Source organism: Mustelus asterias, chromosome 6, assembly GCF_964213995.1.
Source record: "Mustelus asterias chromosome 6, sMusAst1.hap1.1, whole genome shotgun sequence".
Lineage (NCBI taxonomy): Eukaryota > Metazoa > Chordata > Chondrichthyes > Carcharhiniformes > Triakidae > Mustelus > Mustelus asterias.
The window spans coordinates 7,152,886-7,171,669 of NC_135806.1; the positions used below are offsets into that span (position 1 = coordinate 7,152,886).

The 18,784-nt window shown below is 47.0% G+C and overlaps 1 protein-coding gene across 1 annotated transcript in view; it reads right to left on the reverse strand.

The window, feature by feature from the left end:
• The window catches only part of LOC144494750 (antiviral innate immune response receptor RIG-I-like), a 76,738-nt gene that overhangs the window by 31,833 nt on the left and 26,121 nt on the right, over positions 1 to 18,784 (reverse strand). The window contains exons 2-5 of the mRNA XM_078214038.1: positions 10,550 to 10,827; positions 4,438 to 4,569; positions 3,171 to 3,352; positions 177 to 321 (exon numbers count right to left, since the gene is read on the reverse strand). Coding sequence (XP_078070164.1) covers positions 177 to 321; positions 3,171 to 3,352; positions 4,438 to 4,569; positions 10,550 to 10,655 — 565 coding nt within the window. The 5' untranslated portion in view covers positions 10,656 to 10,827. The remainder of the gene's footprint in view (positions 1 to 176; positions 322 to 3,170; positions 3,353 to 4,437; positions 4,570 to 10,549; positions 10,828 to 18,784) is intronic.

The window sequence follows — 18,784 nt, forward strand, 5'->3', positions numbered from 1 at the left end:
ACCCTGCTGCCCTATCAGCTTATTTTAACCATCTTAAGCATCTCAGTTAAGGTCACCCGTATAATCTGATATACTTAAGGGAATTTAATTTTAAAACTTTACATTCCACGATTAGTCATGGCCTACATTAATTGTATGACAATGAATTATAATGTGTCAGCTATCTTTGCTTTTACCTGAATCTAACAGGCTGGTCACAGCTCGACAGTTGCATTCCTCCAGAGCCAGTTGAAATTCCTTGAAAAAGTTTTCTTTGTCTGACCGCTGTAAACATTCGAGTAGTTTAATTGCTCCAGCTGTAGAACCTCTGAGTTCTGTAACCTGTGCAGACATTTAAGAAAATGAGTTTTTTTCCATTCCGTCCGGTCATTTAGATGAGTGGTGGGGTCGCAGGAGATTACAGATTAACTATACAAGGCATTGGTGAGGCCGCACCTGGAGTATTGTGCACAGTTTTGGTCCCCGTATTTGAGGAAAGATGTAGTGGCATTGGAGGCAGTTCAGAGGAGGTTCACTAGATTGATTCCAGAGATATGGGGTATCTCATATAAAGAGAGATTGAACAGTTTAGGCCGATACTCTCTGGTATTTAGAAGAATGAGGGAAGATCAAATTGAGGTATACAAGATGATAAAAAATATGGATAAAGTAGATGTGCAGCTGATGCTTCCTCTTGTGGGGCATTCCAGGACGAGAGGTCATCGTCTCTCAGAGTCGAGAAGAAACCACTTCTCCCAAAGGGTTGTGAATCTGTGAAATTCGCTGCCCCAAAGTGCGGTGGATGCTGGGACAGTGAGCAAATTTAAGGAGGAGCTGGACAGATTTTTAATTGGTAATGGGTTGAAAGGTTATGGGGAGAAGGCAAGAAAATGGAGATAAACAGCATATCAGCCGTGATCGAATGGCGGAGCGGACTCGATGGGCCGAATGGTCTAATTCTGCTCCTATATCTTATGGGTCAGGCGGAGGAGTGGAGATTTGTTTTTTTTAAAATTACCTTTCCTACTGCTACTGCCATTTTAATGACCTTTAAATGTGAACACCCATGTCCCTCTGTTCCGTTTAAAGTTGATTTCCTGCTTCTATTAATTTATCGCTCCACATTTTTCTATTCAGAATTTATCAATCGCCTGTCTGTCCTTCACGCCGAGACATAACCATGAAAGACTTCCAGAGGGTTAACAGAATTTGTCTTACTACCCATTTTGGTAAATTGGCCTTCTTGCCACTCTGGACCATTCATCCTTAACAACAACAACTGCTTGCATTTATATGGCACCTTTAAAAGATAACAGGGGCAGGAGCAGACCATTCAGCTCCTTGGGCCTGCTCCACTCTTCAGCAAAATCACCACTGGTCTGGATCATGGCCTCAACTGCATTTTCCTGCCTGCCACACACAGCACGCCACCTCCCCCTCAACCCATCATTCTGGATTCGCTTAATCCCTGCAGCAGAGGGTTCCCATCCCAGGGTCCTGAAGGAAATTGGTGAGAACATTGCCGATGCACAAAGCACCCATCTTACCACGTTATCCCGATTTGGGAATCATTCCTTTAGACTGGAAAATTGCGCATGATGCTCTGCAATTGAAAGATGAGAAAGAGAAACCAGGGAATAACAGAGCAGCTAGTCTGAACATCTATTGTCAGGACATTGTTAGAATCTCTAAGGATAGAATGACTGAACACTGACATTCTTCAGCTGTTCAGACAGAGCCAACAAGCGTTTGCAAAGCGTTGGTACTTTCAGGCAAGGCTAATTGAATTTGTTGCAGAGGTGATCACAGTATTGGACAGGGGAACAGCTATGGATGTTATTTTTGTGAATTTCCAGAAGATATTTGAGAGAGTGCCTTATAAGGAACTGTTACCCTGTTGAAAACCGGGGGTAGACATCTTTAACCTCTCTTTACAATAATCTGAGGTCCCTATCTGCTTCAAGAAGATGACCATCATCCTGGTACCAAAGAAAAGCCAGGTAGCGTGCCTTCATGACTATCGTCCGGTGGCTCTGACATCCATCATTATGAAGTGCTTTGAAAGAGTAGTCATGGCACAAATCAATTCCGACCTCCCAGATTGCCTGGATGCACTACAGTTTGCCTATCCACAGCAGACGCCATCTCCCTGGCCCTACACTCAACCCTGGAACACCTGGATAACAAAGACACCCATGTCAGACTCCTATGTATTGACTCAAATCCCACTATTTCCCCTACTTGATCCCCCCTTTCCTTACCTTTTCTCCCCCTTTGCTTCCCCTTTCCCCCCGTTTTCCTAATTTTACCTCTCTGACCTATTCCCTCTCCTCCTCCCCCCACATCTTCATCTGTCACAGTTTACCCTCTGATTTTAGCTTCTCTGCTGTTTGGCCATTCACACCCTTTATTCTCTTTATGGACTGCCATTAGCAGCCTTTTCCCCTGGTTTCTGTGGCTATGACTCATCTTTCATTCCCTCACCCTGCAGTACAAATATCTCCCACTTTCTTTTGCCTTTTAGCTTTGACAAAGGGGCATCTGGACTCGAAACGTCAGCTCTTTTCTCTCCTTCCAGATGCTGCCAGACCTGCTGAGACTTTCCAACATTTTCTCTTTTGGTTCCTATTTATTGACGAGAGCTCAGCCTTCAACACCATTATTCCTACAAAACTCATCGCCAAACTCCGTGGCCTGGGGCTTGGCTCCTACCTCTGCGACTGGATCCTAGACTTCCTAACCCACAGGCCGCAATCAATAAAGATAGGCAACAACTCCTCCACGATCATCCTCAACATCGGTGTCCCACAAGGCTGTGTCCTCAGCCCCTTACTATACTCCTTATACACCTCTGACTATGCGGCCAAATTCCCCCCAACTTGATTTTCAAGTTTGCTGATGACACCACCATAGTAGGTCGGATCCCAAACAATAAGTCTGGATCATTAGAAGTATTTAAAGTGGAGGTGGATAAATATTTGATAGATTGAGGAATGTGGGGGCTTTGGGGAAAGGGCACAGAAAAGGAGTTTAGGCTGGCATTAATCAGTCATGATTGTATTGGATGGTGGGGCAGGCTTGAAAGGCCCGAGGGCCTACTCCGCTTCTATTTCGTGCGCTCTTGTGAAATGAAAAATTGAGGGTTGACAACCCCACTTGCTTTCCCATGTCACTCAATCCTTAAGAAATACCTGTCTAATCTCTTCACATTCCCTGCGATGGAGACACGATGGCATATAAGTAATAACTTCACACGGGTTTATGTTGGAAACAATTGGTTGTGAAATGCGTTCCAGTAGAATTTTATGCTCTTGCAGTTTCTCAATTTTAGTGAAGTCAGCAGTTTCAATGGCCATCTTCAGACCGGTGTAACCTGCAAACGGAACAGATGGCATGTTAACATGAAACATTTTAGACATCATGCTTGGTATCTTCTACATAGCAACATAAGAAATCAGAGAAGGAGTAGGCCATTTGGCCCCTCAAGCCTGCTGTGCCATCCAATAAGAACATGGTTGATTTTCTACCCCAAAATAGCTATCCCACCTTATCCTCATATTCTTCCATTCCCTCAGGAGTCAGCGTCGGAGTCTTGAACATACTCAACGGCTGAACATTCACAGCCCTCTGGGGTAGAGAATTCCAAAGATTCACAACCTTCTTGAATGAAGCAATTTCTCCCCATTCCAGCCCTAATTGGTCGACTCCTTGCCCTGGTCTGCATTAGTTCAGTATTTTTCCAAATGATGCACTGACCTACCGAAAGGAGGTATCATTTCAAAGGCAAAGCTTTCCAGGAATAAATCTCTCAATATTTCCCACTGTTCATTTAAAATCCTTAATACTTCCTTCCAACTCGATTTCTCTCTGTCCATCCCATCACCCTCCACTGAAACCATAAACTGCAGAGGTCCAAATAATCATAGAATCTCTACAGTGCAGAAGGAGGCCATTCGGCCCATTGAACCTGCACTGACAACAATCCCTATCTCTGTAACCCCATGTATTTACCTTGCTAATCCCCCTGACACTAAGGTGCAATTTAGCATGGTCAACCAACCTAACCTGGACATCTTTGGATTGTGGGAGGAAACCGGAGAACCCGGAGGAAACCCACGCAGACATGGGGAGAACGTGCAAACTCCACACAGACAGTGACCCGAGACTAGAATTGAACCTGGGTCCCTGGCTCTGTGAGGCTGCAGTGCTAACTGCCACCCATGTCTCTCTAGCTGACAAAATAACCTTATCCATTAATTCTCCATTATTTGATTAGCAATTCAGTACCTTGTCTGACTTTAATTCGGAGGTATTGATAAACTAATAACCAGTAAAGTTCATGGCATATTTACCAAGAATCTTACTTAACTAAATGGCGATGATGCATCATAGAAATGTCCTTGGATGAGACCAAAACCTGTGAAGTATAGAACCGTGGCTTCTTTACAACTCACTCACCCTCTGCTTCTAGATGATCCAAAAATGCTCGATACCATCCTTTTTCATCCAATTTGAGCAAACAGTCAAGAAAGCTCTCTGCAGACTTTATGACTGATTTCTCTTCCAATAACAGAATCTGCTGAGTATCAACTGGGGAGAGAGAACATTGCAGGTCTTAAACAAAATGAAATAAATAAGTTGCCAACATGAGTACCAAACAGGATGAAACATACAGGCCAGGAAGAACAATGCCAATGTAGAAGGATTGCCATCTTTGGTTGGACATACTTCTGGAGATTCCAGGACATAACCTCCCGTCTTTCCCATTGGTCTCTTGCCTACGATTCCTGTGGCGGGAAAATTCTGCCCCATGTGTCTGAGGGAGAGAGGGGAGAGCATGGCCAGAATTCTCCCAAAAAAATTCGAAGTGTCGAATTCGCGTGAAAACTGGAGTAATTCACGCTGTTTTCTTCAGTGGGAGTTCAGAGAAGGATGCCCCACACTCTGTGCACTGCAGAGGCCACCAGGGTGAATATCATTAAATTTCAGGGGGCGGGGCCTATCCCCGCTGGAGAGGCTGAGATCAGCGCGCTGAGCGGGCTACTGTGCATGTGCTAATTATGATGTGGAAATGCCGGCGTTGGACTGGGGTAAACACAGTAAGAAGTCTAACAACACCAGGTTAAAGTCCAACAGGTTTATTTGGTAGCAAATACCATAAGCTTTCGGAGCGTGCTGCTCCTTCGTCAGGTGGAGTGGGAGATGTGCTCACAAACAGGGCATACAGAGACACAAACTCAATTTACAGAATAATGATTGGAATGCTAATCAAGCTAATCAAGTCTTAAAGGTACAGACAATGTGAGTGGAGAGAGCATTAAGCACAGGTTAAAGAGATGTGTATTGTCTCCAGACAGGACAGCTAGTGAGATTTTGCAAGTCCAGGCAAGTTGTGGGGGTTACAGATAGTGTGACATGAACCCAAGGTCCCGGTTGAGGTCGTCCTCATGTGCGCGGAACTTGGCTATCAGTTTCTGCTCAGCGACCCTGCGGTGTCGTGTGTGGTGAAGGCCGCCTTGGAGAACGCTTACCCAAAGATCAGAGGCTGAATGCCCGTGACCGCTGAAGTGCTCCCCAACAGGAAGAGAACAGTCTTGCCTGGTGATTGTCGAGCGGTGTTCATTCATCCGTTGTCGTAGCATCTGCATGGTTTCCCCAATGTACCATGCCTCGGGACATCCTTTCCTGCAGTGTATCAGGTAGACAACGTTGGCCGAGTTGCAAGAGTATGTACCGTGTACCTGGTGGATGGTGTTCTCACGTGAGATGATGGCATCCTTGAGATGATGTACCTTTAAGACTTGATTAGCTGTATTAGCATTGATTAGCATTCCAATCATTATTCTGTAAATTGAGTTTGTGTCTCTGTATGCCCTGTTTGTGAGCACATCTCCCACTCCACCTGACGAAGGAGCAGCGCTCCGAAAGCTAGTGGCATTTGCTACCAAATAAACCTGTTGGACTTGAACCTGGTGTTGTTAGACTTCATGTGTTAATTGTCAGTGCCAAGATCGGCACATGCACAGTGGCCCCGCACTGACGGCCTCGCGATTGCTGGCCAGCTCAATCACTGGCCAGCCCCGCGACCACTCCCCCCCCCCCCCCAAACAGCCTGATCGCTGCCCCCCCCCCCCCACCCCCCGAACATTCCCAGGCCCAGCCCAACCCTCCCCCTCCCGGCCTGTCCCAATCTCCAGCCCCCCACCCCTCAACAGTTAAACCCCACTTCACAGTGCCGATCGCACCCCCCCCACCCCGCTCCCCCAAAGCAGGCTGACCGCACCCCTGGCACTGCCGCAGCGGGATGGGAGAATCGCAGCCATGTGTGTCTGATATCAGAATCCAGCTTTTTAGCAGCACTCCTCCCATTAAAAATGACAAAAAAGTAAGGCTCAAGTAACAGAATTTTAAAATTACAATAAATGTACACGTATAAGAAATAGGAAAGTCGGCAGGGCGGCACGGTGACAGAGTGGTTAGCACTGCTGCCTCACAGCGCCAGGGACAGGGCTCAAATCCCGGCTTGGGTCACTGTGTGTGTGGAGTTTGCACGTTCTCCCCGTGTCAGCGTGGGTTTCCTCCGGGTGCTCCGGTTTCCTCCCACAGTCCAAAGATGCGCGGGTCAGGTTGATTGGCCATGCTAAATTGTCACTTAGTGTCAGGGCAGCTAACAGGGTTAATACATGGGGATAGGGGCTGGGTGAGATTATGTTTGGTGCAGACGCGATGGGAAAATGGCCTCCTTCTGCACTATAGATATTCTATGATTCCACAAATTAGCTTTTTGTATGTTTGTACCTATTGCGCAAAAACAATCAACTTTTTTGTAGTTTGGCCTTTTCAACAGAATAAGAATATTTCCCAGGGGGTCCATCATTACTCTTGGGAGGTCAAAAGAGTTCCATGGCTGGAAACGTTTGGGAAACCCTGGGAGACAGTAACAGAGTTAATGCTCCAGGTCGATGATCCTTCACCAGAACTGGGAAGTGTTAGGAATTCCAATGTTTTAAGCAAGTACAGAGGCAGGGAAAAGAACAGGGAGGAAAAGAACAAAGGAAATTTCTGTGATAGCGTCGAAAGCAGGAGAGATTGAATGCCAAAATGAGTTACGGTGCACGGAAAAGGAGATGGTAATGGGATGAGTATAGAAACAAAGACAGTCTAGAGGAGGTATAAATGGGAATAGCAGAACCATCACCAAAAGCTGCAAAAAAAGGCTGGTGTTTGATGCCAATGCGGTACATGCACATTCTTATGCTGATAGTAGGCTCAGAGTAACGGCTATCATTTTTATAGGGGCAACATGCAAGCATGGCTGCCATCATTATCAGGGGCAATGTGCAGCAGGGTGCAAACATGGGCACCATTTTTATTAGGGGCAATGTGCAGCAGGGTGCAAGCTGGGCACTATGTTGGGAGAAATGTGCAGCAGGGTGCAAGCACGGGCACCATCTTTATTGGGGGCAACATGCAGCAGGGTGCAAACATGGGCACCATCTTTATTGGGGGCAACATGCAGCAGGGTGCAAACATGGGCACCATCTTTATTGGGGGCAACATGCAGCAGGGTGCAAACATGGGCACCATCTTTATTGGGGGCAACATGCAGCAGGGCTCATGGACTGGACCTAGCAGTAGGAGGAGAGAATGTTGTGAATGTTTACGCTGGAATGACAGTGATGGATTTTGTAAATTCCTTTTATACGGGTTTGGGAAGGTAGGATTTGCAGACGAGGAAGTACTATCTTTTCCATGTGGGATATTTGACTGCAGTTCATATTGGTCAGTATTTCTAAACTCTGTCTCATCGGCCCAGTAATGTAAGTGGATTGTCAGTTGCTGTGAGTGTTAGACCATATTGCCTCTCCGCATTCTTCCCCTGGCTGCCACTCAGAGTTCCAGACTGCAGCAGTGACATCATTCGATGTCTACGCAGGCACGGACCAGTGCGCATGCGCAGATGGGTATCGGTAGCCAGCCTGTGCCATCATATTCTGTCCACACGAGACACAGTGGAAAATAAATGGGAGAAGTGGTTATGATCGAAAATTGTCAAATTCAGTGTTGAGGCTAGATGGCTCTAAAATGAAACGATGAGGCCTTGAGCTTCACTGGAGCAGCAAAGGAGGCCCAGGAGAGAAAGATCAGAGTCAGAGTGGAGCGGAGAATTAAAATGGGAAAGAACTGGCAGTTCCAGGTCATGCTGGTGGATTGAATGGATGTGCTCAGCCCATCTGGTTTGCCTTCTACCATCCTGGCAGTCGCATAGCAAAACGACAATGGGTAATGAGTAATCACAGCTGTCAATCTTTATCAGTGTGTCTGCAACAGACCAGGCATGGGGTGAGGAACCCCCCCCCCCCCCCCCCCCCCCCCGTGGGAGGAAACTTTTGGGAGCCATGGATGGGAGATTCCATGCCCCCTGTGTTTCATGGTGGTGGAGGTAGCCCATCATTGGCCAGCGGATTTTCTGGTTCAATGCAGTTTCCTATTGCATGAATTCCAGCCCCCTACCCCAGCTGCCGGGAAATACACAGTACAAGTTCGCTGTCAGCGGGACCGGAAAATCCCAAGTGACAAATCAAAAACCTTTCCTGTTTAATGAGTGCCAATTTTATTGCTGATCAAAGAACACTTGGCATCCAAAGACATTTCTTTTCTGTAATCGGAGCCTCTTTTTCTTGTACGGAGCCCCTACAAGAAAAAATTTAAGCTGTCAAAAGATAAGGCAGAATGGTGGCACAGTGGTTAGCACTGCTGTCTCACAGCTCCAGGGACCCGGGTTCAATTCTGGCCTTGGATAATTGTGGTGTTTGCACATTCTCTCCATGTCTGCACGGGTTTCCTCCCACAATCCAGGTCTTCTTTGAGATAGTTCCTCTGGATCATTCCCAGCTCTCCAAGTGGAACGGCGAGGCCGGTTTAATATCTCACCTGAGATGTGCTATCTTCAAACATTGCGACATTCACTGGGTGCTGCATTGGCCATGCTAAATTGTCCCTTAAGTGTCCAAAGAAATGCAAGTTAGGTGGATTGGCCATGCTAAATTGTCCTTTAGTGTCCACAGATGTGTAGGTTAAATGGATTAGCCATGGTAAATGTATGGGGTCACGGGGATAGGGCAGGGGAGAGGGCCAGGATAAGATACTCTGTCAGAGAGTCGGTACAGACCCGATGGGCTGAATGGCCTCTTCTGCACTTTTATTCTATGATAAAAGCAAAATACTGCAGATGCTGAAAATCTGAAATAAAATTGAAAATGCTGGAAACACTCAATGGGTCCAGCAGCATCTATGGAGAGAGAAACACAGTTAACATTTGGAGTCCATTATGACTCTTCTTAATCCAAAAGCTGCCCCACTTGCCACCGATGGCAGAATTCGGCCCTGTATGTTTTTATTTGGACAATTAAAGGCTCGGTTGTCATGGAACTACATAATCCAGACTATGTGGCAATGACGTCAATGTCTTTAGGCTCCTGTTACAACCAAGAAATAGTTTTCCCCATGAGGTTTGAAAGAGGGACAACTGTATCTGCAGCCTGAATCCATCTTCTGTAATAGATCTACAAATTAAATAAGATGGTATTTATTGAGTGAAATGGCCCAGCAGACATGTCCTTTGGACCTTTCTTTATATTCAGCCCTAGCAGCACCTCATTCCAACACCGTTTATAGATCATAGAATCCCTACAGTGCAGAAGGAGGCCATTCAGCCCATCAAGTATGCACCGACCACAATCCTACACAGGTCCTGTCCCCGTAACCCCACATATTTACCCCGCTAATCCCCTGACACCAGGCTCAATTTAGCATGGCCAATCAACCTAACCCACACATCTTTGAACTGTGGGAGGAAACCGGAGCATCCAGAGGAAATCCAGGGGGGGAATGTGCAAACTCCACACAGATAGTGACCCGAGGCTGGAATTGAACCTGGATTCCTGGCGCTGTGAGGCAGCAGTGCTAACCACTGTGCCACCGTGCCATCCAACCACTGTGCCGTTTAGTTTCAACACAAAATACTGCAGACGCTGGAATCTGAAACAAAAAAAGAAAATTTCTGGAAAATCTCAGCAGGTCTGCAGCATCTGTGGAAGCCATGATGTGGAGATACCGCACTGGACTGGGATGGGCACGGTAAGAAGTCTCACAACAGCAGGTTCAAATCCAACAGGTCTATTTGGTATCACGAGCTTTTGGAGCGTTGCTCCTTCACCTGATGACTCTTTACAGCATCTATGGAGAGAGATAGAGCCAACGTTTCAAGTCTAGATGACCTTTCGTTAGAGCTCTGACGAAGGGTCTTCTAGACTCAAAATGTTGGCTTTACTGTTTAGTTTAACTGAGGGACAAATTTAACCGAATTTGCTGGGTGGACTTTGTAAATTCTGCATCCTCCCCATGATTGCACTCCAGAGTAGAATGGGGTGGAGTGGGTTTTTAAAAACTGGCAACACGTCAGCTTGGGGCCGGGCAGGTGCAGGTTGAAAATCACACTAGCGTGGAGGGGGTTAAAAAGATGCAACACCTTAAGCTTTGTATATAAATCAAAAGCAATAAACCATACCTTGCGTAAAAAAACTAGAGAGGAATCCATGGATATAAGCTGGACGCAAGATGCTGCTTATGTAACCTCTCCAGACTCTCAAGTTGTTTTTCTCAGCCTCGGTCATTTTAAGATCTCTTGTTTTACTTCAGGAGAAACAGCCACTTCTGGTCTGTGCAATTCTCTCCCTCTCTCTCTCTCGCCGAGCCTCTTCCCATCCAGTTAAATGAACACCAGTTCCAAGACTCCGCCTACAACAGCGCAATTTCCAGTAAATCATGTGACAGGCAAGCCGGGAGCTGTGAGGATATAGAAACTTAGTGTTTATTAGGCGTCAGCTTCTCATTTAAGTTAGAAATTAACTTTTATAAAACGGCCAGTAACTTTCTGCTTCCGTGCAATTGTGTGGCTTTTGCTACCAAATAAACCTGTTGGACTTTAACCTGGTGTTGTTAAACTTCTTACTCCGTGCAATTGACCAGGGAGTCACCAGCACAACTTTGTTTAAATTTTTCTCCCTCTCCCTCAATTAGTATCGGTTTCGATTTTGATCTGTTTCGATTTCTTCCTTTCATTTTCAGCTGCTGATGTTTTTGCTGTGTTTTGACCCTGTCTCTTCAACCTGCTACCACCCTCCCTTCGAAATCTGCTCTTAAGCTCAAGGAAGCTGCAAAGTCTTACATGCTGACCCACTCTCCCAATGCATGCCCTCTCTAATTAGTCCCCACTTTTGGTACACAAATCTTAATTATTGCCAAATCCCATTCACCTTTCCTCCTGCATGTCCACTGACCAACACCGATTCCCTGTCTGGCAATGCCTCAATGGGTGGAATTTTCCTGTCCCACCTGCCATGGGAATTGGAGCGGGCAAAGGGCGGATCATTTGATTTGATTTATTATTGTCACATGAATTCGTATACAGTGAAAAGTATTGTTTCTTGCGTGCTATACAGACAAAGCATACCGTTCATAAAGAAGTAAAGGAGAACAAAGAACAGTACAGCACAGGAAACAGGCCCTTCGGCCCTCCAAGCCTGTGCCGCTCATTGATCCAACTAGACTATTCGTTTGTATCCCTCCATTCCCAGGCTGCTCATGTGACTATCCAGGTAAAATCTTAAACGATGCCAGCGTGTCTGCCTCCACCACCCTACTTGGCAGCGCATTCCAGGCCCCCACCACTTTGTAAAAAAACGTCCCTCTGATATCTGAGTTATACCTCACCCCTCTCACCTTGAACCCATGACCCCTCGTGATCGTCACCTCCGACCTGGGAAAAAGCTTCCCACTGTTCACCTATCTATGCCCTTCATAATTTTGTACACCTCTATTAGGTCTCCCCTCATTCTCCATCTTTCCAGGGAGAATAAGCCCAGTTTACCCAATCTCTCCTCATAGCTAAGACCCTCCATACCAGGCAACATCCTGGTAAACCTTCTCTGCACTCTCTCTAAAGCCTCCACATCCTTCTGGTAGTGCGGCAACCAGAACTGGATGCAGTACTCCAAATGTGGCCTAACCAGCGTTCAATACAGCTGCAACATCAGACTCCAGCTTTTATACTCTATACCCCGTCCTATAAAGGCAAGCGTACCATATGCCTTCTTCACCACCTTCTCCACCTGTGCTGCCACCTTCAAGGATTTGTGGACTTGCACACCTCAGTCCCTCTGTGTTTCTATACTCCTGATGGCTCTGCCATTTATTGTATAACTCCCCCCTACATTATTTCTTCCAAAATGCATCACTTCGAATTTATCTGGATTAAATTCCATCTGCCAGTTCTCTGCCCAATTTTCCAGCCTATCTATATCCTGCTGTATTGTCCGACAATGTTCATCGCTATCCGCAAGTCCAGCCATCTTCGTGTCATCCGCAAACTTGCTGATTACACCAGTTACACCTTCTTCCAAATCATTTATATATATATCACAAATAGCAGAGGTCCCAGTACAGAGCCCTGCGGAACACCACTGGTCACAGACCTCCAGCCGGAAAAAGACCCTTCGATTGCTACCCTGTCTTCTGTGGCCAAGCCAGTTTTCTACCCATCTAGCCACCTCTCCTTGTATCCCATGAGCCTTAACATTCTTAACCAACCTGCCATGAGGGACTTTGTCAAATGCCTTACTGAAATCTATATGGACGACATCCACGGCCCTTCCTTCGTCAACCGTTTTTGTCACTTCCTCAAAAAACTCCACCAAATTTGTAAGGCACGACCTCCCTCTTACAAAACCATGCTGTCTGTCACTAATGAGATTGTTCCGTTCTAAATGCACATACATCCTGTCTCTAAGAATCCTCTCCAACAACCTCCCTACCATGGACGTCAAGCTCACTGGCCTATAATTACCCGGGTAATCCCTGCTACCCTTCTTAAATAACGGTACCACATTCGCTATCCTCCAATCCTCAGGGATCTCACCTGTGTCCAATGAAGAGACAAAGATTTCTGTCGGGGGCCCAGCAATTACATCTCTTGTCTCTCTGAGCAGTCGAGGATAGATGCCATCAGGCTCTGGGGATTTGTCAGTTTTAATGTTACCTAAAAAACCAAACACTTCCTCCCTTGTAATGGAGATTCTCTAATGGGTCAACACCTCCCTCTGAGACACTCCCAGTTAGCAAGTCCCTCTCCTTTGTGAATACCAATGCAAAGTATTCATTTAGGATCTCCCCTATTCCCTTGGGTTCTAAGCATAATTCCCCTCCTTTGTCCCTGAGAGGTCCGACGTTTTCCCTGACAACTCTTTTGTTCCTAACATAAGAACATAAGAAATAGGAGCAGGAGTAGGTCATCTAGCCCCTCGAGCCTGCCCCGCCATTCAATAAGATCATGGCTGATCTGAAGTGGATCAGTTCCACTTACCCGCCTGATCCCTATAACCCCTAATTCCCTTACCGATCAGGAATCCATCTATCCGTGATTTAAACATATTCAACGAGGTAGCCTCCACCACTTCAGTGGGCAGAGAATTCCAGAGATTCACCACCCTCTGAGAGAAGAAGTTCCTCCTCAACTCTGTCCTAAACTGACCCCCCTTTATTTTGAGGCTGTGCCCTCTAGTTCTAGTTTCCTTTCTAAGTGGAAAGAATCTCTCCATCTCTACCCTATCCAGACCCTTCATTATCTTATGGGTCTCTATAAGATCCCCCCTCAGCCTTCTAAATTCCAACGAATACAAACCCAATCTGCTCAGTCTCTCCTCATAATCAACACCCCATATCGCTGGTATCAAGCTGGTGAACCTTCTCTGCACTCCCTCCAAGGCCAATATATCCTTCCGCAAATAAGGGGACCAATACTGCACACACTATTCCAGCTGCGCCCACACCAATGCCCTGTATAGATGCAGCAAGACATCTCTGCTTTTATATTCTATCCCCCTTGCGATATAGGCCAACATCCCATTTGCCTTCTTGATCACCTGTTGCACCTGCACACTGGGTTTTTGCGTCTCATGCACAAGGACCCCCAGGTCCCTTCGCACAGTAGCATGATGTAATTTTTTTCCATTTAGATAATAATCCAATTTGCTATTATTTCTTCCAAAGTGAATAACCTCGCATTTGTTAATGTTATACTCCATCTGCCAGATCCTCGCCCACTCACTCAACATATGAATAAAATGTCTTAGGATTCTCCTTAATCCTGTCTGCCAAGAACATTTCGTGACCTCTTTTTGCCCTTCTAACTCCCCGTTTGAGTTCTTTCCTACTCTCTCTGTATTCCTCCAGAGCTCCATCTGTTTCAGTTGCCTGGACCTAACGTAGCCTCTCTTTTCTTTTTAATCAGATCCTCAATTTCCCTAGTTATCCACGGCTCTCGAATCCTACCTTTCCTATCCTTCCTATTTACAGGCACATGCCTGTCCTGCAGCCTTATCAACTGTTCCTTAAAAGACTCCCACATGCCAGACGTGGACTTACCCCCGAACAGCCTCTCCCAATCAACAGCCACCAATTCCTGCCTAATCTAGCTATAGTTAGCCTTCCCCCAATTTAGCACCCTACCCTTAGGACAACACTCATCCTTGTCCATTACTATCCTAAAGTTAACAGAGTTGTGGTCACTATTTGCCACATGTTCCCCTACCGAAACTTTGATTACCTGACCGGGCTCATTTGCCAGAACTAGATCTAGTATAGCCCCCTCTCTAGTTGGGCTATCTACATACTGTTCCAAAGAACCTTCCAGTACGCATTTTACAAATGCCTCCCCGTCCAGACCCCCAGCCCTAAGCACTTTCCAGTCTATACCAGGGAAATTGAAGTCTCCCACTACAACAACCCTATTTTTTCTGCACATATCCAGAATCTCCTGAGAGGGTGCAGAATGTGGTGTTACAGTCATAGCTAGGGTGTAGAGAAAGATCAACTTAATGCAAGGTAGGTCCATTCAAAAGTCTGATGGCAGCAGGGAAGAAGTTGCTCTTCAGTCTGTTGGTACGTGACCTCAGACTTTTGTATCTTTTTCCTGATGGAAGAAGGTGGAAGAGGGAATGGCCCGGACCATGGAAAGGTCTGTAGACCATGGGTAGGATTTTCCGGTTTCAGAATGAGTATGGCTGGAAACCCTCGCCCAATTTTTTTTAAAAGGAAGAAAATCTCACCCATGTTTTCAAGTCTTTCCATGGCCCTGCCATTCCCTACCGCTGCAGCCCCTGCCATTCCCTACCTCTGCAGCCCCTGCCATTCCCTACCTCTGCAGCCCCTGCCATTCCCTACCTCTGCAGCCCCTGCCATTCCCTACCTCTGCAGCCCCTGCCATTCCCTACCTCTGCAGCCCCTGCCATTCCCTACCTCTGCAGCCCCTGCCATTCCCTACCTCTGCAGCCCCTGCCATTCCCTACCTCTGCAGCCCCTGCCATTCCCTACCTCTGCAGCCCCTGCCATTCCCTACCGCTGCAGCCCCTGCCATTCCCTACCTCTGCAGCCCCTGCCATTCCCTACCTCTGCAGCCCCTGCCATTCCCTACCTCTGCAGCCCCTGCCATTCCCTACCTCTGCAGCCCCTGCCATTCCCTACCTCTGCAGCCCCTGCCATTCCCTACCTCTGCAGCCCCTGCCATTCCCTACCGCTGCAGCCCCTGCCATTCCCTACCTCTGCAGCCCCTGCCATTCCCTACCTCTGCAGCCCCTGCCATTCCCTACCTCTGCAGCCCCTGCCATTCCCTACCTCTGCAGCCCCTGCCATTCCCTACCTCTGCAGCCCCTGCCATTCCCTACCTCTGCAGCCCCTGCCATTCCCTACCTCTGCAGCCCCACAACCCTCCGATATCTACCCTCCCCTCATTCTGATTTCTTCAGCATTCCTGATTTAATGGCTCCACCATTGGTGGCTGTGCCTTCCACTGCCAGGGGTTCCAAATTCTGGAATTCCCTCCCTAAACCTCTGCCTCGCTACCTCACTTTCTTCAGGATATTCTTTGACCAAGCTTAAAGTTTGTTTATTAGTGTCACAAGAAGGCTTACTAAACACTGCAATGAAGTTACTGTGAAAATCATCTGTCCTAATATTTATCTCATGTGGCTCAATGAAAACGTTTGCCTGCTAATGAACCTATGAAGTGCTTTGGGACATTTTGCCACATTAAAGGCACTATATAAATGCAGCATGTTGTACCTTGGTTTGATGTGCATCAGTGTTACTCAGCCCCTTCGCTGAGCTAACTGCCTTGCTCCCTACACCTGAATACCTCCCTGTTCACCTGTCCATTGTTGTGCAAAAACGTTACCCAGCTTAACTGTTCATTCAGGAACCCTGTGCTCCCCGGCTTCATAAGAACAGGATATGGCGCTCGACTCATCGATCAACAGTTCCGACGCGCCACAGCGAAAAACCGCACCGACCTCCTCAGAAGACAAACACGGGACACGATGGACCGAGTACCCTTCGTCGTCCAGTACTTCCCCGGAGTGGAGAAGCTACGGCATCTCCTCCGGAGCCTTCAACATGTCATTGATGAAGACGAACATCTCGCCAAGGCCATCCCCACACCCCCACTTCTTGCCTTCAAACAACCACGCAACCTCAAACAGACCATTGCCCGCAGCAAACTACCCAGCCTTCAGGAGAACAGTGACCATGACACCACACAACCCTGCCACAGCAACCTCTGCAAGACATGCCGGATCATCAACACGGATGCCATCATCTCACGTGAGAACACCATCTACCAGGTACACGGTATATACTCTTGCAACTCGGCCAACGTTGTCTACCTGATACGCTGCAGGAAAGGATGTCCCGAGGCATGGTACATTGGGGAAACCATGCAGATGCTACGACAACGGATGAATGAATACCGCTCGACCATCACCAGGCAAGACTGTTCTCTTCCTGTGGGGGAGCACTTCAGCAGTCACGGGCATTCAGCCTTGGATCTTCAGGTAAGCGTTCTCCAAGGCGGCCTTCACAACACACGACAGCGCAGAGTCACTGAGCAGAGACTGATAGCCAAGTTCCGCACACATGAGGACGGCCTAAACCGGGATGTTGGATTTATGTCACATTATCAGTAACCCCCACAGCTTGCCTCCTGATCTTGCAGAATCTTACCAGCTGTTCTGTCTGGAGACAATACACATCTCTTTAACCTGTGTTTAATGTTCCCTCCACCCACATTATCTGTACCTTTAAGACCTGGCTGGCTGTAGAGATTTGCATTCTAATTAGTATTCTGTAACTTGATTTCTGTGTCTCTGTGCACTGTTGGAGAACAGATATCCACTCCATCTGACGAAGGAGTTGTGCTCCGAAAGCTTATGGTATTTGCTACCAAATAAACCTGTTGGACTTTAACCTGGTGTTGTGAGACTTCTTACTGTGCTTACTCCAGTCCAACGCCGGCATCTCCACATCATGACTCCCCGGCTTGCCAGCTTTCGAGCAGCAAGGTTGTTCCTGACCTGTCGTTTATACCCCTCTGGTTCACTGGCCCGTCAAGAACTTTTACTTGCCAAGGTTGCCTTGGTCGCCACACTGCCTTGTGGCCGACCTGCCCTGCCAGAGTTCAAATTGAAGGGCCAGTGAGAGAAAGCGAGAGGTAGACCTGTTTCTGGCTGGGAGGTGGAGGTCACCTTGTAAAAGAGGCAGGTACTGTATAACACTAATGAGCATCCTGCATTGGTTTCAAACATGGGCTCACTGAATCTTGCAGAACAGGAGGAAGGGGTTAAAAATCATTGAGTGCAACAAAGTTCCTGGGAAACTGCTAGGACTGCAAGGTGCAGCTGCAAAAATGATGGACAAGGGGGGCTTTGATAGACGACAAGAGGGTTGCAACTACATATATCACTGCTTTCCAGGTAGCAGGTGATTTGATAGAAGCTGCAAGTCTACATGGACCACAGATATGTGGACTATGTGGGCAATTGGATATTGTAATTAGGCAAGCATAGAGTTAGTTAAATACTTTTATAGAAACAAATGAAGAAATCAAAACTAGTAGTTGGAATTTGGAATTGGATATTGGCTACCTTCAAATAAGTGTACCATTTCGATTGGTGTATGGAGATTACTTGCAGAGTCAAAGAGAAATACAGCACGGAAACAGGCCCTTCGGCCCAATCAGTCCATGCCTCCTCAGCTAGTCCCAATTGCCCTCTAATCCTTTCCCATCCATGTACTTATCCAAATGTTTTTTAAATGTTGCTATCGAACCTGCCTCAACCATTTCCTCTGGCAGTAGTTGAGCCTAAGGGTATAATTACCATTGTATTCCTTTGTTCGGGGAACTTTAGACCATGTGGTGGGAAACACCCCGCTATAGCTGGAGTGAAGGAAGGTCTTAAACCAGAACTCGGAGTGTCGGCTGATCATTCAGGGAAGTGAAGTATAAAATAGCTGAATAGCTGTGTGGAACTCCCCTAACAGAGACCATTTAGGCAATCGTGTCTATGCTGGCTCTTTGAGAGACTATCTAGTTCACCCCTGGCTCTTTCCCCATAATCCTGCCACTTTCCACATAACTCTGGGCGGCACGGTGGCACAGTGGTTAGCACTGTTGCCTCACAGTACCAGGGACCCAGGTTCGATTCCCAGCTTGGGTTACTGCCTGGGTGTGGAGGTGATGGCCTAGTGGTATTATCGCTGGACTATTAATCCAGAAACCCAACGAATGGTTCTGGGGACCCGGGATCAAATCCCACCATGGCAGGTTGTGGAATTTGAATTCAGTAAAAAGGATCTGGAATTAAGAATCCACTGATGACCATGAAACCAATTGTTAATTGTTGGAAAAACTCGT